This window comes from Phyllosticta citribraziliensis (genome assembly GCF_038025025.1).
Source record: "Phyllosticta citribraziliensis strain CPC 17464 chromosome Unknown J3D65scaffold_14, whole genome shotgun sequence".
NCBI lineage: Eukaryota > Fungi > Ascomycota > Dothideomycetes > Botryosphaeriales > Phyllostictaceae > Phyllosticta > Phyllosticta citribraziliensis.
Window position 1 is genome coordinate 279,625 of NW_027117351.1, and position 24,204 is coordinate 303,828.

The window sequence follows — 24,204 nt, forward strand, 5'->3', positions numbered from 1 at the left end:
GCTCGGCCGGCATTGTCATTGTTTGCTGCAGCGCATTGTCCGCGGTCAGGCGGGCCGCACTGCATTGCGCTGCGGCGCTGCGAGGGCAGTGTGCGCGTTTCATATGCTCATGGCGTTGTGAGGGAGAGGGGGGAAGAAGGCAACGATTAAACAAGGGGAAGAAGCGAAGGCTGGTCAAAGAGACTCCGTCGTCGGCTGCGCCAAGGTCGGCGGGGGAGGAAGGGAGCGAGGGGATAACGGAAACGAGACGGCGGGCGAGCCGGCGAGGGCGGCGCAAACAATGATGATGGCGGCAACGACATGGACAACAACGGCGCGGGCGACATGGCGAGGTACGGACTGGTGCGGTGCTACCTACGTCATGGCAACAATTTGGGTTTGTGTGAGGGCGCCGTTGAAGACAATCGATCCAGACGACGAGGGTGAGATGGACGGTTGGGAGAAGCACGCGTCGAGGCTGACTGTGTCGCCGTGATGGGTTTGGGGAGTGTGTAAGAGGAGGGAGGACTAGCGAGGAGCGTGTACCTGAGGTAAGGTGCTCCTATGTGTGTGCCTGTAGCAAACAAGGCTCGGTGAAGGAACAGCGCGCGCGCGCGGGCAGGGCGTGTTTGGGGCGTGGAGTCTATGCATCCTTTGCGTCGGGACCGACGGCCGGGTGACGTTGGGCGTGGGTGAGAGGATGGCTTTGTGCTGAATATGCATGGCCGAGTTCATGTTGGCAAGGAGAGAGAGGCGGTATCCGTGGCGGCATGCGGTGGCTGCTTGGTTGGTTGCGAGTCGAGAGTCGTCTCTTGTGGCGACCGACGTGTTTACTCGATCCATTACTGATGCACGACGTCAAGATGCGAAAGAGGACGAAGTTGGGCGAAGAAAGAGTGCATTGATCAGGTCGGGCCAAGTCTGACCGACTGTCATTTGCGACAACTGGAACCATGTATTCGTCGCCGTCTGACAGCCGTCAAATCCTTTGAGAGGGTGATGTAGTGGAGTCGTCGGGTGGGGTGCGCAGTGCGGAGTAGTAGTGTAGGGAGTGCTGTCTGTCTGTCGTCTCCAAAGGCCAAAGGGCTGACGGATCATCGGGCTGGGCCTTTCCTTGCCCTGACCGTCGTCGTCCCTAACTGATTCCGACCAACCTCTTCACAACCACCACAACCACCACCACTCCACTCCACTCCAAAAGCCACGCCTCTCTTACTTTGCAATCACCGCGCTTCCAATCTAAAAACGGCCTTGGCCAATTTGTCCTGTCTCTGCGCCCGTGCTCGCCGTCCTCAAACCCTAGCGTCATCCTTCCTCCTACAGCACACCCCCCGGCCACCACGTCTCCTCGCTCCACTACAACGGCCTGCCGTCCGCTCTCCTAATCTGCTGCCCGGCCCTGTTCCAAACACCTCGAGCCAAAACACCATTCTCGCCCCCCCCCCCCCCCCCCCCGGCCACCGTCTGCTCTGCTGAAGACACGACTCCCGCTTCGACTCCCTTGTCGTCATGGAACATGACTATACCACACACGTCGACGATGCCACCTCGGACATGGAGATGCAGCTGAGCGGCGAGCACGACATCTCCCTGTCGCCGAAAAGAACTTCGGCCACCTCGTCGCTCTTCAACGCCTCGCCCACCTCGCGCACTCGGAAACGCGGCGTCATGTCCCGTTCGCAGCCACGCCCTATACACACTCCCACCTCGCCCGTTTCGTCGACCCTCCCGCACAACCTCCTGCCTTCGGCGCCAGCATCGCCGCCCACACCGGCCCCGAGTCCGACGCCGACGCAGCGCGCTCCAGACTGGAGCACTGCGGCCGAGCACGAGGACGCCCAGGTCAGGAGCATTCGGGCCCTTTTCAGCGACATGAACGATGCCGAAAAGTGTCGGTTGCTGGGCGAGCTATTGAATATATGCAACTCGAATCAGTTGAGCTTTGTTCACGATTTCGTCAGCCCGAGGCTGAAGAAGGACCCTTTCCAAATCTTGCCCAATGAGCTGTGCCTTCGCGTATGCTTTGCGCCCCTCGCGACTCTCGGCCGCGCCTGCTGACCTTTTCCAGATATTGACCTTTGTCGATGACCCCACCACTCTCGCTCGCTCCTCCCAGGTCTCGCGGCGGTGGCATGAGCTCGTCAACGATGACATGGCGTGGAAGTCGCTGTGTGAAAAGCACGCTTACCGCCGACTCTCCGATGCTGACGACTCTGCGTACCGCCCCGCACCCGTCAACTCGCTGACTCCAGGCGGCTCGCCCATGCACTCGCATCAGTGGAGATACGGAACGACGAGACCATACATTGCACCGACCGCCGGCCCCGCAAGCAGCGCAACAGATTTGCGCACCCAGAGCCTAGACCGCGTGGGCACCGCAAAGGTTGCGAGACGGAAAAACAAGGCTACGACCTACAGGTCGCATTTCAAGCAGCGCTACATGGTGGAGACGGCCTGGAGATCCGGGGGTCGCTGCGACTCGCGGCAAATCACACCAGACCAGGGTGTGGTGACGAGTCTGCACCTCACGGACAAGTACATTGTCGTGGCTCTTGACAACGCCAAGATCCACGTCTTTGACACGGATGGACAGCACCAAAAGACGCTGCAGGGCCACGTTATGGGCGTGTGGGCAATGGTGCCTTGGGACGACATTCTCGTCAGCGGCGGCTGTGATCGAGACGTGCGGGTATGGAACATGGCGACAGGGTGAGTAGACGCGCAATTTGCCGGTTTTGCAAACGCTGACTTGTACAGTGCGGCTGTCCACACTCTGCGAGGACACACGTCGACCGTTCGTTGCTTGAAAATGTCAGACGCAAACACGGCCATCTCGGGGTCGAGGGACACCACCTTGCGCATTTGGGACATTCAAAAAGGAATCTGCCGACATGTGCTCGTAGGACACCAGGCGAGTGTGCGATGCCTCGAAATACACGGAAACCTGGTTGTTTCGGGTAGCTACGACACGACGGCACGCATTTGGAGCATCTCCGAGGGAAGGTGCCTCAGGACGTTGACCGGCCACTTTAGCCAGATTTATGCCATTGCATTTGATGGCAAGAGGATAGCGACGGGAAGTTTGGACACGAGTGTGAGGATTTGGGACCCCAACGACGGACGCTGTCTCGGTCTGCTACAAGGCCACACGTCGCTCGTCGGCCAGCTGCAGATGCGAGGAGATGTCTTGGTGACGGGAGGGTCGGACGGCTCAGTGCGCGTGTGGTCGTTGAACGAATACCAGCCGATCCACCGGCTAGCTGCACACGATAATAGTGTTACGAGCTTGCAGTTTGACGACACGCGGATCGTGTCTGGCGGCAGTGATGGCCGAGTCAAGGTCTGGAACCTGCGGACAGGCACACTCGTCCGCGAGCTCAGCCAGCCGGCCGAGGCGGTTTGGCGTGTCGTCTTTGAAGAGGAGAAGGCGGTGGTGATGGCGAGCAGAGGCGGCAAGACTGTCATGGAGGTACGTCGATTAAAAGAATCCGGTTTGCAACTAGCTGACACAAACAGGTCTGGAGCTTCTCCCCGCCTGACGAGGAAGAAGAAGGATACCGGTCTAGCAGTCCGCTCAGCCTGCCCGAGTACGGCAACCAAGCGTCAGCAGCAGTCGCAGCAATCGAGCCTGCCGACATTTCCATGGCCGATGCCGGTGTGGAAACAGTTGACTGACGAGGCGCCGGGTTTCGCATTTCTTCCCATCAGCTCCCGACACGAATAGAGGCGTAATCAAACTTCCTGCTTCCCGGAGTATTCGGCAGGCGGTTGGACCCAATCTGGCATTTCCAGCGGAGTTATTCTTTACACATCTTTGTCCTTCAAGGGAGCCTCTCAAAAATTCTCGCGCAGGCTAAGCAGCGCATTTATTGGTCTTCGGCGGTGGTGGGCCCTCTCGGAACGGTCCTCTTTCTCTCTCATCTGGACCCGCTCTTTCCATTTCCCTGACGATTACATTACATTGCTGGCTGCGACCATGGGGCCGCCGGGTTTTGGCAACCAAATTACGGAATGATCTTTATTACAAGTGCACGCAAGCAAATTTTTTCAATACTTTGGGCTTGGGAGGGCTTGTTCGGTCTCATCTCAACGGACGGAGCATCAAGTATTGGGAGGAACCCCCCAAAACTGGAACAGAATGGACTCGAGCGCAGCAGGAGTTTTTTTGTCGATTGTTTTTCGTTGTCCAAGTCGCGGCCGATACGGCCGGACTCGACATGCTTTTGTCGTCGTCGTTATCCTGTTTGCTTTGCTGCTGCACACCGGTAGTTTCAGCTCGTCTGTTTTTCTGTTTGCTTCAAAGACGGAGCGCTCGTCTTGTCTTGTTTCTCGTCACCCTTCGTATATTTCCCCCCTCGCCCCGCCCCGCCCCCTTTTTGTCTTTTCCTCCTGCTTCTCTTCGGCGCACCACTTGACAAAAGAAAGACGAGTTTAATAGCGGCGTCGTTTGCCGTCGTGTCTCTTCTTGGAGGCACCGATCGGCAACTTGTGGTCATGGATCAATATCAATCGATTTGATGGAATCTTTTGCCAAGGCTTTGAGTGTTTGTCCTTGCTGGGGGCGGGAGTGGGCGAGAGGATGGTGATGGCTTAATTATCACTGGCCTGACAGGGCGGTTGGTTGTGGATGCAGCGAGGCTTTGCCGTGGAGGTTGCCGTCGTGGTTTCTTGAAAAGGGGTCAGGGCTGGTGGAAGCATCTGGTCGGTGTAGTCACAATGGGTGTTGAAAGGAATGAGACACTTTGAGTCTGGCAGTAACAGTGAATGAATGCTCTCTAGATGCTCTCACTTTGCTGGAACGTTGTGGTACGGTAGGGATACCTCGGCGGGAACGGAAGTGGGGTAGTCAAGTCATTCACGCCGCTTTTCCGTCTTCCAGAATGTGTGAAGACGACACGACACGACGTGTGGTCGTTGGAATGATGTGCCGTCCGTGGCCGAACGGGCCCCGAAGCGCGCCGTTGCCGACGAGCCGACTTGAGGCCGACTGGCCATTGGCTGCCCGTGCTCGCGGATGTCCGGCTCCCCCGGCCATCGTCAATGGACGTACCATCGACGTCATACGCTGCGACCAGCCTGACTTCACTACAACTTCCATCTCTGCTGTGCCCAGCGTTATAAACCTGGCCCGCCTACGCTCAATTCTCGCCTATCGCGGCTACCTCTTCCTGCTTTTTCCATTGTCCACTTGTACCAGGATTCTTGCTGCTTGCACGCGATAGCTTTCCTTGTTCGACGTAGTTCCATCTTCTGGTATCGCCTGGACGTCTAGCACTTTTCCCCGTTGGCAACAAGCAACAAACATGGCGAGCAAAGACAGCCCTAGAGTCTTCTCCCCCAAAAAGAAAATTGAGCTCTTCTCTGGAACCTACTTTGCGGCATGCACGCTGGGAGGTGTCGTGGGTACGTTCCCAGCTCCAAACACCACATAACGGCCACCAGCTAACCCGCATCCGCAGCCTGCGGGCCCACGCACACGCTCGTCACGCCGCTCGACCTGATTAAATGCCAGCGGCAAATCTCGCCCAAGCGGTACCCGTCCAACGCGGCGGCGTTCCGGACGATCCTGTCGTCGCAAGGGCTGCGCGGCGTGTTCCTGGGCTGGACGCCGACGTTTGTCGGCTACAGCTTGCAGGGCGCCGGCAAGTACGGCTTCTACGAGGTCTTCAAGTACTACTACGGCGAGTCGCTGTTCCCGTCCATGAACAAGACGCTCGTGTACCTGGCCGCCAGCGCGTCGGCCGAGTTCCTGGCCGACATGGCGCTGTGTCCGTGGGAGGCCGTCAAGGTGCGCATGCAGACGAGCGACCCGCCGTTTGCGCGCAACTTGCGCGACGGCATGTCCAAGATGATCAAGGCCGAGGGCGTGGGCGGACTGTACGCCGGTCTCGCGCCGCTCTGGGGGTAAGTCCAATCAACCAACCCCAAGCATTGTTCTAAATTAACGAAAAACAGCCGTCAAATCCCCTACACCATGTGCAAGTTTGCCAGCTTCGAAAAGGCCGTCGAGGCCATCTACAAGTACCTGGGCAAGCCCAAGGAGAGCTACAGCTCGCTGCAGCAGACGGGCGTCAGCTTCGCCGGCGGCTACATTGCCGGCATCGCCTGCGCCGTCATTTCGCACCCGGCCGACGTCATGGTCAGCAAGCTCAACGCCGAGAGGAACAAGGGCGAGGGCGCCGTGCAGGCCATGGGCAGGGTGTATCGCGCCATTGGCTTCAGTGGCCTGTGGAATGGTCTGCCGATGCGGATTATGATGATTGGAACTTTGACGGTGAGTTTCTGCGGCGTCTTTGGCAGCATCTCCTTTGCCGACCGCACATCCATGTATCCCGCGGCGGACAGAAGCTGACAGTGTGTTCAACAGGCCTTCCAATGGTTCATCTACGACAGCTACAAGTCGGCGCTCGGCATGCCCACGACCGGCGGCCACTAGATTCCCAGCCGAACCACATCTTGCCCCTCACGGCTCGACTCCCCTGAGCCTACTACTACTACTACTACGACGACTCCTCCTGACTCCTCCACACCTTCAAGCCACTCCACCTTCTCAGGTTACACGACACCCACCTCCCTACCTTTCTACCTCCAACTCTTGGCCTCCTTTGTGCCATCGTCATTGTCGTCCTTGTCGTTGTCAAGTCTACCTGTCTGTCTGTCTGTCTGTCTGTCTGGTCGAAGACCCAAGCTTTGCTTTTCCCAGAGCGCGGCGGCGTCGAGGCGTTTGTCGGTGAACGAGATTGCTTTTCTTTCTAGACTTATTGTTTTCTTCTTTGAATCCCACATCTTCTTGAATGATCTTTCCAAACTCTCCTTGAGTCCTTTACCGTTCCTCTCCCTGCAGTGTGGTGTGGTGTGTCTTGTCTACAGCTAGCCTGCGTACCGGATCGTCACGAGGTGGTGCTCCCGATCCTGTGCTGCAATACAATCATGGCCTTTGATGAGGCAAGTCTTACGCGGACTTGTCAACAAAAAAGGCGGTAATTGTATGCTGAGTCTTTGGTTTCCTACTATTTTGGATCTTTGAGCTGATGCGGATTGGAGTCCAGGTGAAGAGGTAAGAGGAGAGACCTGACTCCGTGTCAGACGCGTACTTGAGCCTGTTGGCCTGTCTTGGTGAAGTTGGCGGCGCGGTGGAGTAGCAAGACAACCAACACTACCAGCCACGACACTTACGCAGCTAACCAACGCCAGGCTCCGAAGAGTATGCTTTATATTTTCAAAAGTTTGATTCCTTCTCAAGGATTGTGTAGGATGCCAGTTGTGGACGTTTGGCGCCGTGGTACGATGGCATCTTTCAGGTGCTGCCAACCACAGAGGCGGATTCCGCGTTCGATACCCTGCCCTTCCGATTTTCTTTTGCCCTTTTTTTTTTGTTCCGTCACTGCTCTAGCCGAAGGAAAGAGTACATATCAGACGAGGCAACGAAATCGGCGCCTACGCTTCCGCCCTCCGCTTCCGCCTTCCGGTTCTGCCCTCCGCGCTCCGCGCTCCGCCCTCCACCACAGCTCTGCGCCTCTCCATTGCTGTCAATTCTTTTTGCCCTCCTGTCGGTGCCCAAGCAGCGACTGCATGAGCTCTGTCGCCGTGCGCAGACAAGTCTGGATATCTCGCACTTCGACTCTCTCCCCTCTCCAAAAAGTGCGCTCTCGCCCCGAAACTTTTCCCAAAGCCTCACCACACTTGGACAGCATCCGCCGCACACCGCTTTCCGACAATTCGCAGATCGCAGGTCGCAGGTCAACATGGGGATCTCAACTCTTTCCAACCTTTCTTCGTGCCTCTTGTCTCTGATCCTGTAGACATGATCTTTTTCTTCATCTTTTCCTGTTTCGGCGTTGACACCAATCACGAGAATGACGCCGCTTTATCCTTGAGCTTCCGCAAGGTGTGCAACAAAGAAGGTAGGCGTTTGCGAGGAAGAATGGCACTACTTCAACAGGGCCGGCTTTGTGCTCTTCTACAGCACGCCCTGGTTTCAGCCACGCACTCAGGCGCGCTCCTTGGTCGCCACCTTCATGGGCCGTAGAAGCGCTCGGTCGTGCACGAAGTGCGGTAGGTCAATGTTCGGACATCCCTCCTTTGGATTTTTGGGCCGACCCAGGTGAGAGCGTACGTAGGTAGGTGCGGAGGCAAAAGGAAGAGAGTGAGTGGAGCGGCAAAAGAATTAACACCACTCAGTCAACCTGCGCGACATTTGGGCCGACATCTGGTTGCCGGCAGGCGCAAAACGAAACGAGCAAAAAGGAATTAGGACCAAGGTGGAATCGAACTTAGGAGCGACTGTGTTGGTTCATCTTGCACAGAGGCCAAGTAATCAAACCCGGTTTGTAGACGTAACCAATTGCGCTATCCGACCCATTTCTTGATCCATGACTGAAGGTCAAAGTTTTCAAATTATATCCTAAAAAAAAGTTCTTAGGTTGCCTGTGCTATTTTCAGCCGGAAAGGGACGAATACTTTGCCAATTAATCGACAAGAACCAGCACCACACGTGCAGCTGCACAGTTATTTCCCGAGCTGCAAGCTTTGGCGCTACGATCAAGACCCGCTCACCATGAGCGTGGTGTCGCATCGGCGTAGGCGACGCGACGCACACCGCCTGGCAGAACTCCTCCATGTTTTATGGCACCAAGGTAGGTAACGTTCGCGAGCTTTACCTCTCTCTTCCTCTTTCCTTTTCCTTCCAAACTTGAAGGAATGTCTTGTCGTCCTGCGGTCTGGTCGCAACACCGTCTACCAGTTTCTCTTCAAACTTTTGACGCCATCTCGCTGTCGCCACTTCTGCCACCGCCACCACCACCACCACCCACCATCACCCACCCAGCGAAAGGGTTTCAGAACACTCGGTCGCACTTCATCATGAGTGCCTCCGCGTCAGCCCTTGGGGCGGAAATCCCCAGCTTTTCTGAGGCTGATGAGTCGCAAAGGCCACTTCTGACAATCCAGCACGTGGGCATCAACAACATCCTCGACAAAGATGTGCAGCCACGCGAACGCTCCCGTGACAATTCAAGAGCGCGCATCGACGAGCCAGACGTGCGCATCTTGAGCCCTGAGGAGTATCCGTACCATTTTCTTCGCGCACTCGAGCGGCTTGTGCGCCTATGCGACGACCTGGCCCAGCTCAAGCTGCTGATACGCCGCCGCGTCGATTGCAGGAAGAGTGACGCAAGGTATCGCACACGATGTCGGCTTGCGCGAGAGGTCCTCACCCTCGACCTTCATGCTGTCCACAATGATCTCTGCGACGAACGCGAAGAAGACGTGTCCGCCACCGATAGGGCAGCCTAGGGCACATCGCAGCGTAAGCGCCCCGCCGACTCGCCCATAAGGACCGTCGAGCAGCAAGCAAATGCCAAGAAGCCGCGAATGAACTTTCCGGAACAAGACGACGAGCTCAATGATGATGTGCATATCAAGCAGGAAGAGGAGCGGGGCGACGACCAGTACATCAAACAAGAAGAGCAGGAATGCGGACTACGATATGTGCTGGAATACGCGCCCGGTGGTCAGGATATCGATCAGGAGGACATCAAGCAGGAGGACGTCAAGCATGAGGAAGAGCGGAGTGATGACCAAAATGACGACGACCCGCAGGATGGTGAGCCCAGTGCCCAGGCATCGAAGAAGAGTCGGAGGGGCACAGCCCACAGAGCTGGCAAGGCACGCAAGGAGCAGCAAGAGAGAAGGGAACGGAAGGTAGAGTACGCCAGGCGGACAGCCGACATCTTGAGCGCCCACCCTCGCCACGACGACGCTCTCACCAAGGACTTCAACTCGACTGCAGAGTCCAGCTGGATCCTGCGGCTGCTCCAATCCCAAGTCAACCGTCTCGGAGAGATCAGGCGCCGCCTGGACTTCAGCGAGCAGGACGCAGAGCCGCAGGCTGCCAAGCTCGCCGCGCACCTGGCTGCCTCGTCGGCGCTCAGTGAGGCCACGCGCACGCTGGATGGAAAGGACAAGTGGAAGTTACTGCAGCACCACGTGTTGGACATGGAAGACGACCGCACGCACCTGGAGCACAAGGCCGTTGTTCTCAAGACGAGCATCCGCAAGCTCTAGTACGTCCGACCCTCCTTTCCCATCATGCGCGGCTGTAGAGTAGCCTGAGTTGACTGACTTCCGACACAGCGAATTCACCAAGGAGAAGAATTATCGTCTTCGGAGAGATATGGAGGCAAGCGTTCTCGAGGCACTCACTTGAAGCCATAGGCGCGTCTGCCAGTGCCATCAAGAGTTCGCAAAGACAGTCTTGTATCATGCAGCACCACGACCACCGACCAGCTGTACCGCCATGCGTCGACGACAGAAGGCAGTGCCTCTCTACTCACATCAGCCACGCGCCAGAGCAGCCAGACGCGCTTTCTTGTAGGGATCAGCAACATTCACGCCCGACCCCCTCACTGTCCACGGAGCAGCCATGTCTCCTCTTCTGCAAAGGTCTCGGGAGCGGAAGCCACCAACCCACACAAAGGCAAGCCCCCCAATTTCATCGCTGCCGAAACCTTCCTAACACGCTTGACAGCACCTCCAGACAACCGCCCAGTTAGTACGGCAGTTGGCACTCTTTGGCACTTTCAGCGCTCTATTTTGGACAAGAAGGTGTTGGGAAAGGAGGGGAAGGCTTGGATTGCTTGGTATTCGAGGGGCTAGAGGATCGCTGTGTCGTGCATTGCATTGAATTTACTACACAAAGCCGCCCTACAGGCAACGAAATGTGTTTCGGCGTTGCGATGGGAGCGGCAGTCGCAGGCGCCATTCATTGTGCACATAGGACAAACGCAAGTAGATGGGAGGCGTAATTTGGAGCGACAGCACCTCTTCATGTTGCCTCGAAGCGCGACCACCCACACGAGGGCCAGCAACCTCAACAGCGTTGCTCTCTGAGCGCACCTGGCTGCGTTGATCACCTACCTACGCACCTACACGGAAAGGCTCTCGACTCAGCGCCGCGGCTCCACTGCCTACCGCCCGAAAGCTTGGTCAAACCTTTGTCTAGAAACACATCTTCTGACCCCCTCGGCCGGCGCTCGATTGCTCGCTTTGTTGATTGAAGCGGGTGATGCGGTCTAATTCTTCTGTAGATTTTCTTGTGATGACTTGATTTTTGTTACTATGACGCGATGGGCGCGTTGGGCGCGTTTGGAAATGAGCGATGGTGCTAAGAAGACAGAGATTGGTTGGGAGTTTGTCGTAGAAGGCTCGCGTCAGGATTGCGCAGAGCGGTAGAGACAATCGCAGGGTCAGCCGTACCTAGCCCGGCGGCTTAGTTGATCATTCAAACAGAGCTAGCTGGTACCTTTGACAATGGTGGGGCATGCCTTTAACTATATAATTTTGTTCAGCAGTCATTTCTTTCAAGTAAGTCTTAGGTCCTTTGGCGACGTTGGGAGATGCTTTGGAGTCATCCACATAATTGAAAAAGTGGCTCTGATTCGGCTGTAAAAGGCTTCTAGAGTATCAAACAGTTCGAGCCTCCTTCCGGGCTTACTTTTTGTTTTCTTTTTTGTCTGTCCTACTTCTTTTTGCGGGCTCGGATCTCTATCTCTCTGCCTCTGTGCCTGTCGTTTTTGCTCCATGGCGATCTAGAGTAGCGTCTTTGGCATCGGCTCGCCTGTCTGGCTGCTGTGGCTGTTCTTTTGGGCGCTCCGCTACGAAATGAATTCATCCAGGCCCGACTTTGCAGACTCAAATTCTCACCTGAAGATTGTTGGCCCTCTCTCTGTAGCTCTTCACCTGGTCGCGTTGGCATGCAAGGAATCGCTAGTGACGAGGTTGTGTTTGATGGCGGGTGTTGTCTGCGCCCCAGAAAGCAGAGTGCAGCAGTCGACAAGGCGCATTACGTACCAAAGAGTCAACACTCTCTCTGTCTGATGTAGGGCCTCGTGCACAACAGCTCACTAAGACCATCAGCAGCAGTAGTAGTAGGAGCGCGCACTCTGGCTGCTGGGCATGATGCCGCTTGGTACATTGAGTACTTACCTTACTCTACCCTGCCCAGCCAACCACTGCCCGCCAATTCCGCGTCTTCGCAACTTGTGCCAAAAACTTGCAATTCCTTTTCAAGGCGTGACTGAGCGCCGAAGTACCCAGGTTGCGGGCGCTGCGTAGATTTCCATCTGACACTGGGCCAGATCACCCGGACCTCAACGACCCGATTCCTTCGGCGCGTCCTCTCCTCGACTTTGTTCGGTGCACCGAAGCCAATTGTTTTGCGCCTGACGTCTCTCCAAGTTTCGCCGCCGGGCGCACCTCGTCGTCCGCATTCTCTTGGTGTTGACACCCAACTTCAACGCCTACCATCATCACTTTGTCGCCAGCGTTTTTCTCCACAACAACAAGTCCTCCACGATCCCTCCCTCTCTTTCGAATGAGCGCGATTCACCATGCCTAAGATTACGCATGTCAAGATTCGCGATGCCTTGACGCGCATCCAAGATGTCGGAGTGGACAACATCCTCCATGACCACATCAGGCCGCGCGCTCCACGCAACGGTGACCCGAGCTTGAAGATATTGATGAACGAGCCCGACACACGCATCCTGAGCGTTCACGACTGGTCCCAGCATCTCATCACGACCATAGACAAGCTGCTCATCGAATGCAAGGACCACCCGCGCGCCAAGGCTCTGCTTCTCCACCACGTCCAGAAAAGACAACAGGACACTCGCATTCGCGAACGCATGCGGCTGATCAGAGAAGTCCAGGCGACTGACGTTGACGCCGCGCGAAAGGAAATTGCGGGTGGGGCCAATCCGGGTGGAAAGCGCAAGCAGAGAGCCGACTCGCCGCTCGATGAGCATATCCACAAAGCTGAGCAGCAGCAGCCCACGAAGAAACAGAGGGTTGATCTCAAAAGTCTGAGCTTGGGAGACAAGGGACAGAACACTTCGTCGAGCAACAGCAATGGTGCTCGGCGCCCGCCCGCGGCAAGTGGCATCAACGCCCTCGCGCCCATCAACACCAGCGACAGCGCTGAGCGCCCGACCACGGGAGCAAACACCCGCGCCCGCGAGCCCTTCAGCACGAACGGTGCTCGCCACCCACTCATGGATAGCAGCGTCAGTCTCCTCGCGCCAACCCCGACCGCCAGCAACAACACTGAGCCGCCGTCCGTGGGCTCCAATCTCGACACCCATCCACCCAGCAACGAAGCGCTGCAGGCTTTCAGGCGTTTCCGCCACAAGCGCAGCTGGGTCACCGAGTTGCTTGCCGAAGACCTTGACCGCATCGAGGCGACAGAGAAACCGAAGCTGCGAAGTTCTCAGCGCACATGATTTCGTCGTCCTCGCTGGGTGACGCGACCCGCGACATGGTCGGCAAACGCGACGGCGAGTTTCTCGAGCACTACAGGCTCCGGGTGCTGGATGAGCACTCTTACCTGGCGCACCATCGCGCAGTCACCCAGACGAGCGCTCGGAAGCTCGTGTAGGCCTTTCCTCTCTGTGCCTCTCCGGTTCAGCCTTTTGATGCGAGGTGGCTAACGGTTTCTGCAGCAAGTACATCAGAGAGGAAGCGGCACTCAATCTGAGCTGGACGCTCCAGAAGCGCGTCAGGGACTTGTTGTAAGAAGCCGAGACGCCTTGAAGTTGGTGCCGGTACCAAGGAGCATTCGTGTGGAGCACTTGACGCCTTTTCGTCGACCATGGAGTACTTTGGGGGTGTTGTTGGAAACCCGCGTCTGTTGTTGGGGCTATTTGGCACTCTCGCGCTCTATTTTGGACATGAAGGCGTCGGAAAGGGAAGGGAAAGACTTGGATTGCTTGGTATTCGAAGTGATGGATGGTCACTTTCGACTTGGAAAAAGCGTCATGAAATTCAAAACCACTGGATTTTTGGGAGAAATGCAGCAGAAGAGGAATTGGAGGATGGTAGTTGGATACGTACTGTAGGAACATGCCAGGCGGCGGCGCCATGCCTGGCAGCCATTGCGGTGGTCTATCTCTGTTGATTTCGAATGAACTGCTACCTCCTGATACGGCGGCCACACTTAGGGAGCATTCATATCCTACAATAGATGAAGTCAGGGCGCTGTCGTCCGCGAGGTACCTACCTACCGGCAGGTACGGCACCAGACACGTGTAGTCTCAATTCCATGGTTCCGTCCGCACCGTTCCTCTCTCGACCACCGTACCGTACCGCACACCGACCGCACCGGACGCGACGCGAGGCCAGATATTCCGCGGCAGGCGCTGCGGTTGGTTGGTTGATGCTCTCAAACTCAACGGAATAATTACGACCGCCCGGCCCACCACCTACCTACCTACCTAACTACCAACCAACCAACCTCACCACCAGCATCTGCCTCCCCACACACATCACGAACGCTCCCACCACGCGTCCCACTCAAACCTACGCACGCACGCACGATGACCCTTCCGCCGCCATCACCGCCATCGCCGCCGCCGGCACTCGACGCAAAGCACCACGCGCTGACGCGCCTGCGCGCCATCGGCATCGCCAACCTGCTCGACGCCAGCATCGCACCGCGCGCGAGCCCGAACGGGCTGATCCACGCGCGCAAGGTTCGCATCGACGAGCCAGACACGCGCGTCCTGGAGCTGCACGAGTGGCCGCCGAACCTGCTGTTCGATGTGGATAGGTTGGCGCAGGCGTGCGAGAGGCCGGCGCGCGTCAAGGAGGTGCTGTTGCGGTGCGTGCGCGAGAGGCAGACGCAGCCGAGCGGGCGGCTGCGGAGAAAGATACGGTTGAATAGGGAGGTGCATGCGGCTGATATACAGATGGCGATGGCGGAGGTGAGGGGTGAGGGTGAGGGTGGAGCTGGGGCGCCGGCGGCCGCGGGAGAAAAGCGCAAACTGAGGGTCGATTCGGGGTCGCCGCTTGGGGAGCCCGGTGAAGGAGGCGATGGGGACGAGAGGCAGCCGATGAGGAAGATGAAGAGGGTGCGTTTTGACGAGCTGGTACTGGGGGTAGGGGGACAGCGCGCTTCGCCGACCAGCACTACCACTACTACAACTATCAGCAGCAGCCGCCGCGTTGAGCGCCCGGTCATGGACACCAGCGTCAGCCTCCGCGCGCATGCTCCCAACAACGACGCCCTCGCCGCCTTCGAACGCAAAAGCCACCAGTGCTACATGCTCATAGAGCTGCTGATCAAAGACCTAGACCGCCTCGACGAAATCAAGCGGCTCATCGGGCCCAAGACGCGCGAAGAAGACAACGGCAGCTCCGCGTCCGAAACCAGCGCCACGTTCGCGAGCCACTTGATCGCGTCGGCGCGGCTGAGCGACGCCACGCGCGACATGGACGGCAGCAGCGCGGCCGAGTTTGTCGAGCACTACAGGCTGCGAGTCGAGGACGAGCGGACGCACTTGGACCATCAGCGCGCAGTCGTTGAGGCGAGCGCGAGGAAGCTTTGGTGGGTTTGGTGTTCCTGCGGTGCTTCTCTGAGGATGTGGTGACTGACAGCTTCTGCAGCAAGCACATCAGAGAGAAGTGGAGCCCTCCGCTGTGTCTGAACAAGGACCTTCAGAAGCGGATCAAGGCGTTGTTGAATTGACGTCGGGTCGTCTCGCTGTCGGTGGCAGTATCGAGGAGCATTCGACCTGCTTCCAAGCAACACCCGGGAGCATTCCATCGTGTCCGCCCGGCGATACACAGGAGGATCTAGTTTCTTTTTCCTTGTGAGCTATGGGAGCATCCGACCGTCATCGAGGGTAGAGGTGGGAAGCTGATGGAGCTTCCTTGTAAGTACCGCGGTCTTTCTCTTGGCAACGTGTAGCTGATACGTTTGGCCGTCGTCCAGGTACAGAACATGTGTTTAATACTCACGCCAACCACTCCACCGCACCTCGCTCCGTTCAAAAAGCAGTATGACCCCATATCGCCTGCCAATAGTCAGCGCCCATCTTTTTTTGAGGTCTCTCTCTTCTCCTTCGAGCTTGGCATCGGAGACGCGGACGCCTAGAAGTTGGTAGCTTGACACGCGACAAGTCTCGGACGAGCGAGCGGGGCGGCTGAAAGTTGGATGCAAAGATAGGGTCGCCCGGATAATGCGCATCAAGGAAAGGAGAAGAAAGATTTTATTTTCAGTGTCTATGAGCAGCTTTTGTGGTGCCTGGGGGATGGGGTTGCGTGCCATAGATCTGGAGCCACGATGGTCGCGTGCCTGGGTGGATGTTTCCTCATCAACGCAAGGCAGACGTTCGGGTAGAGCGGCACAGAGGGGCTGCAGGGAGGAGCGCAACGAGAGAAGAGTGATGAATTGAAAAATGACGATGATAAGCAGGAAAAGAAGCAGCGTTGTCGGATTAGATCAAGTAAACTCCCATCTCCGTCGCACCAGCCAGGACCGACGGCCGGGAACCACGGTCGCGCGCTCGGATGATGGGCGCGAGGGCTTCGGGCAGCAGGACGGAGCACTGGCTGGTGTGGATATCGACTCTGGGCTCTAGGGGTCGTCATTCAACGCGTTGTCTTTTGGACGAGAGGAAGAGGTTGAGCGGCGCACGGGAGGGATGGGGGGCTTTATGACGGATGGGGCTTCGCTACTGACGGGCGGGTGGGATTGGGATTGGGTTCCTTGGGCAGTGAGTGGCAGGCTGGTTCCATCAGCGGGACCCCTGCCTTCTGCTCCTCTGCCACTACCGCAGACGTACATAAGCACCCTACCATCCCATCCCGTTCCGCCGTTCAATCCTTTCCTTTCTCCGCTGCCTGCCCACTCCTTGCTTGCCTGCTCACCGCCCGGCATTTACATCGGATTGCTGGCTGTTGTCGTTATTCCTTGGTGTTGTATTACACAGACTGCACTGCACTGCACCCGACCATTCGCGCCGACTCACGGTCCATCCGGACGTCTCGCCCCCTGCCCTGCTGCCCACCCGACACCACTGCACGAATCAAATCTCTACAAAAAAAGAAAACAAAGAACGGACCTCTTGGCGCCACTACATCTCCACCGGGCAGGCACTATGAAAGAGGACCCGGACGGCGACTACGCGCCGCGCTCGCCCGACCTGTCCGCCTACGACAGCTCCGACACCGTCACCGCCTTTGACCAAAAGTATCGCGGCTCCATCTCGCACCCCACGCCCCACATACAACCACCACCACCACCACCACCACCACCGCAACAACCACAACCGCCGCTACAGCTCGCGCCGCACACCCCGCAGCACGCCCAACCCTACCATCCGCCGCCCTTTGTCAACACCCCAGGTACCGTCCCCATGCCGTCCCGATTCGGGAAAATGAAGCTGGAAGCTGAGGACCATGATTGGAGCCCCCAGAGACACGCGCCACAACACGCCATGGAAGACCAACAACTTCCACAACCTTCCAATGGCCTCAGGTCGCACTCGGAGCTGGCCCCCGGCGTCGCAGAGGGCATCGAGGTGCGGACAAAGTTCCCCGCCGCCCGCATCAAGCGCATCATGCAGGCCGACGAAGACGTCGGCAAGGTCGCCCAAGTCACTCCGCACGTTGTTGGTGAGTCGCACCTTTTCCCCCCTCCTCAATTCCTCGTCACACTCGCGCCAACGCATTTTATCCCCCGCCGCAGCAAAAGCCCTCGAGCTCTTCATGATCTCGCTCGTCACAAAGGCCGCCAACGAGGCCAAGAGCCGCTCGTCGAAACGCGTCACCGCCGTCCACCTCAAGCAGGCCGTGCTCAAGGAGGAGCATTTTGACTTTCTAAACGAAATCGTCAACAAGGTGTCGGATGCCACGGCTGCCACGGCGACTGCTACTGCTGCCGCTCCCGAAGCGCGCGCCGGATCGCCCGACGATGCCGTCGCTGCTGCTGCTGCTGCCACGGCCGCGGCCCCGGCCGCCGAGACCAAGAAGCGCAGGTCGGGCCGCAAGAAGCAGCGCAAGGACAGCGACGACATGTAACACTTTTCACGACCGACACGACTTCTTTTTTTCGCCTTGGACCCTTTTTGCGCTGTCGCCAATCGCGGCTAGCTTGCTATTAGACCCTTGTCTTTTCACTCCTGTCCTCTTCTCTTCGCGACGGCTTTTCACAATCTTCGGGGGTTTGGCGTGCTACACGGGTTCGGGCTGCCTGTTGCAGACATGTACGGTGGATGATGGACGGACGGATGGATGCGATGACACAAAAGCCGTGTTATGCTGGCTTTCTTTGCTTTGGCTTCGTCCCACGGCGCATGTAGGAGGAGGAGCGCGACCGACAAGCGGGCCGACGCGCGCGCAAGCGGCGCAAGTGGAACAAAACAACGAAGTGACGGACCATTCTTTCGAACCGAAACTTGCCACTTCATCAACGCGCCACGCGCGACAAGTGCGCGTCATTTTGCTTGAGGCGACGGCATTTCTGCGCAGAGGACTGTAGTTGGGGTGCGGGTTGCTGGGGTGTTGCGGTGCGCAAGAGTGGAGGGTGAGGCCATGGTAGCCTGGGTTATCTCTAAGTGAATAGCTCTATCGATGGAAGGTAGGGGTAGCTTACCATGAGCTCTGCATCGTTGCGTAATGGAGCTGGTGGTTACTAAGCGCGTTGCGGCTCCCGTCAGCCACTGAGATGGCTCTTGCTAGGAGGACGCAGCTCTTGAGCGGGTGCGATGACGAGACCATGCAGCGTCGCAAATTCTACTACTCGGCGAAACTGCCTCTTGTGAAAGCGAGATAAAACATGACCGGCTCACTAGCAAGTTGCTTTGGTTTGAAAAACATGCCTACCTGTAGGGTCCAGACACTCCACTGACGTCTGGCAGCCGGGGCAGCGTCTAACTTTTGTCCGAGATGATCGACGTCAACCCAGTCGTCCGCCGAAGCAGATGACCCCAGCCCTGCCAATCTTCAACACCACCTGCACCGAAACCTGCGCCATCACGCGTCACACGCTGTCCTCCACGCGTCTCTGCGCGCCGTCGCCCTGCTCTCGCTCCAACAACCCACGCCGCCGCTCCTCATCCATACGACGAGCTCTCGCGCTAGCTATACAACCTCTTCCTCTTCGACTGTAGCTTGACGGATCCGGCCATCACTCTCGCCTCTTCGGTCTCGCCATGGCGCAAAAAGCAGGATTCGGCATGGTGGCCGCCGCCATGGCCGCTGGCATCGCCGTCGGCTACTCGGCGCAAATCGTCAAGCGCGAGAAGCAAGACAACATCGGCACCACACCCACAACACCCACGGCGGCGGCAGCAGCACCAAAGGCCCCGGCGCCAACCGTGTCGCAGGCCGTCAAGGGCGCCGCCAACGCGCCCGTCGACCCGGACGGCCTCTTCCAATACGGCTTCCCGGGACCCGTCAACGACCTACGCTTCGCCAACTCGCTCGTGTCGTCGCACGACCGGCGCACGCGCAACCCGCACTGGGTGGCCGAGCACATCACGCCGGCGTCACTCTCACTGAAAAACGCGGACCGCAAGCACAGCAGCTTCTTCGAGGACGACGCGATCCCGGAGCCGTTCCGCGCAAGGCTCAAGGACTACTACCGCAGCGGCTACGACCGCGGCCACCAGGTGCCCGCCGCCGACGCCAAGTGGAGCCAGGCGGCCATGGACGACACGTTCGCGCTGAGCAACATGTGCCCGCAGGTCGGCGACGGCTTCAACCGCGACTACTGGGCGCACCTGGAGGACTTCTGCCGCCGCCTGACGGCGCGCTTCCCCAGCGTGCGCGTCGTGACGGGGCCACTGTACCTCCCCAAGCGCGACCCGGCCGACGGCAAGTGGCGCGTGTCGTACGAGGTCATCGGCTCGCCGCCCAATGTCGCCGTGCCGACGCACTTCTACAAGGTCATTTTCGCCGAGGACGGCAAGGCCGGCGGAAGCGTCGCCCTGGGTGCCTTCGTCCTGCCCAACGCGCCCATCCCCAACGACAAGCCGCTCGTCGAGTTCGAGGTCCCCGTCGAGGTGGTTGAGCGCGCCAGCGGCCTGCAGTTCGCCTCCAAGCTGCCCGATGCGCGGCGCAAGCGGCTGTGCGCCGAGTTCCAGTGCTCGCTGGTCGTCAAGGAGTACAAGGAGCGGCAGAAGAGCTTTGGTGGTGGAGGAAAGAGCTAGACGGTTTGAAGCGGCGTCAATGATGAAGATGCGGTTGCATGGCATTATTTGAGTGGTGAGGATTTTTGAGCTCGTGGTTGGAGATGGTATTTTTCTTTCTTGACTGCATTTCTATTTTTTTACACTTTCTCCCGCTTCTTCGTCTGGAGTGGCGTGTTGTAGAGTACGTAGAACCCGATATAAAGCGCTGGTTGCGCTGCGGTGCTGCGTCAAACGGCGCCGCCAATCTCCATCCATGCATGACCACCACCACCACCAAACCTCCCCTCCTTAGTTTTCCCCCCATTGTCCCTCTCCAAAACGCACCTCAGCGACCCCAATATCCCCAGGACAATCCCCTCTCCTCTTCTCTTCCTCTCCTCCCTCCCTTTCCATCCTCTCCATCTTTTCCTTTGCCCTTCCTTCTCCTTCCGTTTCTACTGCAGCCCTCCACCGCCGCGCTGCTGCAGCCGCTGCACATACTGCCGCGAGACGACATTCCACCCGTTCATGTACTTCTCCAGGCAGGCGGAGAAGCAGGCCTTTTCGCCGCTCGACAGCGACGAGCCGGGCGTCGGCACGCAGCGCTCGAAGCAGTGCTCGTTTAGTTTCTGGTGGGCGTGTTAGCGGTGGAGTGGGGATTGGATCTGCTTTCTACATACGTCGACCAGCGCGCGCGCGTTGGCAATGGCGGCTTCTTGGCGCACTTGCTGCATGATGGCCGTCTTGCCGTCGCCGCTGGAGGAGAGGCTGTCCATTGTGTGTTTTGCGTGTGTGGTTGTGTGGGGAGAGAGAGAGAGAGAGGGAGGACGGGCGGGGGGCGCGCGGACGAAAGGTGGGTGGGCGTTGAGTAGAATTGGTTGATTGGAGCGACGGTGTGTGGTGTTGTTGAAGAAGTTGAAAGTTGAAGAAGAGAACAAACTCGAGTGACGACAAGACGAGAGCTGCCGGCCCGCGGGCGGCGCGCTAGGGCTGACGGCTGGTCCGGGTTCCTTAGGTTCGTGCTGCGGTGCTGTCTCCCCCGGGGGCGTGCGGTGCCGAGACCACCGTCCAACCTTGAGGCCACCTCAGACATCACGGCCGCCATCGTATCCCATTCATCACCGCGAGCCTGCCGCCCATTCGACGAGGAGCTGTGCTGCCTTTGCTGGCTGTCGTTCCCCGTCCGTTGTTGCCACGACCCACGCCGTCGACGACCATCTCAGGACCCCCCCCCCCCCCCCCCCCCCCCCCCCCCCCCCCGGCGTGTTTAGTTCGGTCCCTGGTGGAAGCTGTAGAGGGGCGCCGCGTCTGGCTTCTTCTGAGCTCCACTGCTTGACGCTCTTTCTCTCCTTTCCATTTTTTTACTCGCCACTGTCTCTTATTTCGATACCGAGCTTCGCTTCTACCTCACGGCCGCCGTCTCCGCACTCCCGCCGCTGCTTAAAGGGTGCTCACGCCAACAACAAAACACCTCCTCCTCCTCCTCCTCCACGATGCTTCTCCCATGGGCGACGTCGCTGCTGCTGCTCGCCAGCAGCTTCGGCCTCGGCGCGTCCGCGCAGGACGACGCCGCCGCCGAGCCCGAAGTCAAGAGCATACCGGTATGAGCATCCCAATTGGCATCCGCGCTTGATGCACGCCAGCCAGGGACACGCCGCTAACAACCAACGCAGCTCCGCACGCACAGCTTGAGCACGGTCAGTAGACGCCTCTCCCCAGACGGCCGGCGGACAAGCGCGGCCAAACGCACGCCGCAGCCGCGCCAATGGCAGCAAAACACCAGACTAACACGCGCCACAGCCGTACCTCGACTCGGACATGCAATCGCGCTGGTTCGACTTCGGCGGCGACACGGTGGTGCGAACGGACCGCTACATCCGGCTAACACCGGACAAGGGGTCGCGGGCGGGGTGGATCTTCTCGCGCGTGCCGCTGACGGCGACGAACTGGGAGATCGAGTTCGAGTTCAAGATCCACGGGCAGGGCAACCTGTACGGCGACGGCATGGCGCTGTGGCTGACCAAGCAGCGCGCGCAGCAGGGCCCCGTCTTCGGCAGCGTCGACAACTTCGAGGGCCTCGCCATCTTCTTCGACACGTACAAGAATAACCGCCCCGGCGTTGTTTTCCCGTACGTCATGGCTATGCTTGGTGATGGGCAGACGAGCTATGATAAATCGACGGATGGCAAGGGGCAGGAGTTGGCGGGCTGCTCTGTACGTTTTCCCTTCTACAACTCAACCAAACAAAAGACGAGACAGGGAACAAGGGAAAACAAGAAGACGAGACACTAACATCACCTCCCACCAGGCCCGCGGCCTCCGCAACGCCGCCATCCCCACCAAAGCGCGCCTCACCTACTTCGCCGAAAAGTCCCTCACCCTCCAGCTGCAATACAAGTCGGAAACCGAGTGGACCGACTGCTTCACGCTGGGCGACAACATCAAGATCCCGCCGGTGACGTACCTCGGCTTCAGCGCCGAGACGGGCGAGCTGGCCGACAACCACGACATCGTCTCGCTCAAGACCAAGAACCTGTACTCGCCGACCGGCGCCGCCGGCGGCGTGGCCGGCAGCAAGGACCGCGATCGCGCCAAGGGCCGCGCGCAGAAGCTGAAGCCGTACAAGGGCCGCAAGGGCGACGGCGAGGGCGGCGGCTGGGGCTGGTTCGTGCTCAAGTTTGTCGTGTTTGGCGCCCTGCTTGCCGGCGCCTATGTCGGGTTCACGGCGTACCGCGCGCAGAGGGCGCGGTCGAGGTTTTGATGGGCTGGAGAGAGAGAGAAGTGAGAGGTGTGACGTGACGAGAGGACGTGGTGGGCTGGGAGCGTTGATTGAGTTGGATGGACGCGTTTGTGGCTGGGCTGCTTGCTGCAGCGAGTGAAAAAGTCAAGTGCGTGGGTAAGGTGGGTAAATGGTAGGACGTATGCGAATCGAACCAAGTGGAATTGATTTCATGCTGCAACGCAAAACTGCAGAGTGGGAAGAAACAGCTTACCTTCCCCACATCGACAGCGAGTGAGCACTGAATCGCTCGACACATGCAACGCGTGAGAGGAAGCAAGACCGCCTGTCATCCATTCAGTTCAATTCAGTCATCTCAATTCCTTTTTTTCCGCCGCGCCTACCCTACCCTATCAACCCACCCTAACCTTTCCACTCCACCGACCGGCCAGGTATCCATTCCGTTCCGTTCCATCCCATCCCATGGCATCGCATGGCATCGCATCTCGAAAAGCAGAAAGACAGAGAGAAAAAGAGAAAAAGACGCCAGTAGCACCATACCATACCATACCGCAAGCTCCGCGGGCACCGCAAGCAGCATACCGCAACACAACCAAAGCGCCAGCCAGGCAGTAGGAAGGAAGACGGAGAGTAGTCCGTCGATCCATTCAACCATTCAGTCCGTCGACCATCCATTCAGTCGACCATTCTCAAGACCCCCCGTCGACAAAACGAAAACGCAAAAAGGCAAATGTGAGAAGACAGAAAAAGGGTCTTGCTCTTTTTATTCCCCGTGGTGTAGCAGCAGTGGTAGCGGTGGCTGGGCTGCGTCGTCCACTGACGAAGAACCGCGGAAACCCGCCAACCCACCAATCCCACGCATTCCGTAGAACCACCACCAGAGAGAGGCCCAAGACGTGACGTACGTCCCAGGCGGTGTGAATCAAGGTAAAAAACAAGAAAAGAAAAAAAAAAAAAAAAGGAAGAGCAAGAGGAGAGAAGAGGAGAAGAGGAGAGAAAACAACAAAAAGGTTTGCCCAAGCCTCCTCCGGTAGCCGATCCATGTAGGAGAAAAGGGGAGGGAGGCCGAGCTCTATCAAGTCAAGAAGTCGTGAGAGAAGCAAAAGTCTTTTGAAGGAGTTTGCCAAGAGAGTCTAGTTTTTTTGGTGGTGTGTCGTCGTCGTGATCAGCCAGTCGTAAGGCATGGAGCGTACGGAGCAAGCGCGCGCGCTACACGCCCTCGACGTCTTCCGCGTACTCCAATTCGTCGTCGCCCGAGACTGTGGCGCGTGTCGTTAGCAAACTGAAATTGGTCGAGCGCCTCTACCAGAGCCGTCGCAAAAGTTCCGCCTCCGCTAGTCGTGGATTGTTTCGGAGGAGAAAAGCATGTCATCCTCCTCCCCCTCGACGCCGTCCAGATTCCCGTTGCCTTCGTCGTACGGATCAAACGTGGGAGACGGAGCAGGAGGGAGCGGACGGCTCTTGATGGAACGGTAGTGGTGGCGGGCATACTTACTCGACTCGTATTCGTCGCTCTCCGGCCACGACCGGACG

At 58.2% G+C, this 24,204-nt stretch overlaps 8 protein-coding genes across 8 annotated transcripts; 7 read left to right on the plus strand and 1 right to left on the minus strand.

Annotated features, from left to right (window-relative positions):
- Positions 1-1,155: 1,155 nt before the first annotated feature.
- On the plus strand, positions 1,156-3,886 carry J3D65DRAFT_150316 (F-box/WD repeat-containing protein pof1). Its single transcript, XM_066794081.1, has 4 exons — positions 1,156-1,995; positions 2,048-2,688; positions 2,737-3,448; positions 3,496-3,886. Exons 1-4 carry the CDS (start codon positions 1,489-1,491, stop codon positions 3,652-3,654), a joined length of 2,019 nt encoding a protein of 672 aa, XP_066650470.1. The 5' UTR covers positions 1,156-1,488; the 3' UTR covers positions 3,655-3,886.
- Positions 3,887-5,180: 1,294 nt separating this feature from the next.
- On the plus strand, positions 5,181-6,800 carry J3D65DRAFT_150298 (mitochondrial carrier domain-containing protein). The gene is made up of 4 exons (XM_066794080.1): positions 5,181-5,382; positions 5,439-5,883; positions 5,935-6,253; positions 6,347-6,800. The coding sequence occupies exons 1-4, from the start codon at positions 5,283-5,285 to the stop codon at positions 6,413-6,415; spliced, it is 933 nt and encodes a 310-aa protein (XP_066650471.1). The 5' UTR covers positions 5,181-5,282; the 3' UTR covers positions 6,416-6,800.
- A 5,654-nt stretch (positions 6,801-12,454) lies between these two features.
- Positions 12,455-13,409, plus strand: J3D65DRAFT_640583 (uncharacterized protein). Its single transcript, XM_066801806.1, has one exon. It carries the CDS (start codon positions 12,501-12,503, stop codon positions 13,257-13,259), a length of 759 nt encoding a protein of 252 aa, XP_066650472.1. The 5' UTR covers positions 12,455-12,500; the 3' UTR covers positions 13,260-13,409.
- A 942-nt stretch (positions 13,410-14,351) lies between these two features.
- Positions 14,352-15,502, plus strand: J3D65DRAFT_672014 (uncharacterized protein; the record flags this gene model as incomplete). The annotated part of the gene is made up of 2 exons (XM_066803439.1): positions 14,352-15,361; positions 15,421-15,502. The coding sequence occupies 2 exons, from the start codon at positions 14,352-14,354 to the stop codon at positions 15,500-15,502; spliced, it is 1,092 nt and encodes a 363-aa protein (XP_066650473.1).
- A 1,414-nt stretch (positions 15,503-16,916) lies between these two features.
- J3D65DRAFT_672015 (DNA polymerase epsilon subunit Dpb3) lies at positions 16,917-17,838 on the plus strand (the record flags this gene model as incomplete). Its single annotated transcript, XM_066803440.1, has 2 exons — positions 16,917-17,433; positions 17,507-17,838. The coding sequence occupies 2 exons, from the start codon at positions 16,917-16,919 to the stop codon at positions 17,836-17,838; spliced, it is 849 nt and encodes a 282-aa protein (XP_066650474.1).
- Positions 17,839-18,543: 705 nt separating this feature from the next.
- J3D65DRAFT_640591 (mitochondrial nuclease) lies at positions 18,544-20,252 on the plus strand. Its single transcript, XM_066801807.1, has 2 exons — positions 18,544-18,623; positions 18,678-20,252. Exon 2 carries the CDS (start codon positions 18,972-18,974, stop codon positions 19,968-19,970), a length of 999 nt encoding a protein of 332 aa, XP_066650475.1. The 5' UTR covers positions 18,544-18,623; positions 18,678-18,971; the 3' UTR covers positions 19,971-20,252.
- Positions 20,006-20,950, minus strand: J3D65DRAFT_640592 (Tim10/DDP family zinc finger-domain-containing protein). The gene is made up of 2 exons (XM_066801808.1): positions 20,612-20,950; positions 20,006-20,560 (listed from the first exon to the last, which is right to left on the minus strand). Exons 1-2 carry the CDS (start codon positions 20,705-20,707, stop codon positions 20,387-20,389), a joined length of 270 nt encoding a protein of 89 aa, XP_066650476.1. The 5' UTR covers positions 20,708-20,950; the 3' UTR covers positions 20,006-20,386.
- A 225-nt stretch (positions 20,951-21,175) lies between these two features.
- Positions 21,176-22,911, plus strand: J3D65DRAFT_640596 (putative lectin family integral membrane protein). The gene is made up of 4 exons (XM_066801809.1): positions 21,176-21,532; positions 21,605-21,628; positions 21,732-22,145; positions 22,240-22,911. The coding sequence occupies exons 1-4, from the start codon at positions 21,425-21,427 to the stop codon at positions 22,690-22,692; spliced, it is 999 nt and encodes a 332-aa protein (XP_066650477.1). The 5' UTR covers positions 21,176-21,424; the 3' UTR covers positions 22,693-22,911.
- Positions 22,912-24,204: the final 1,293 nt, after the last annotated feature.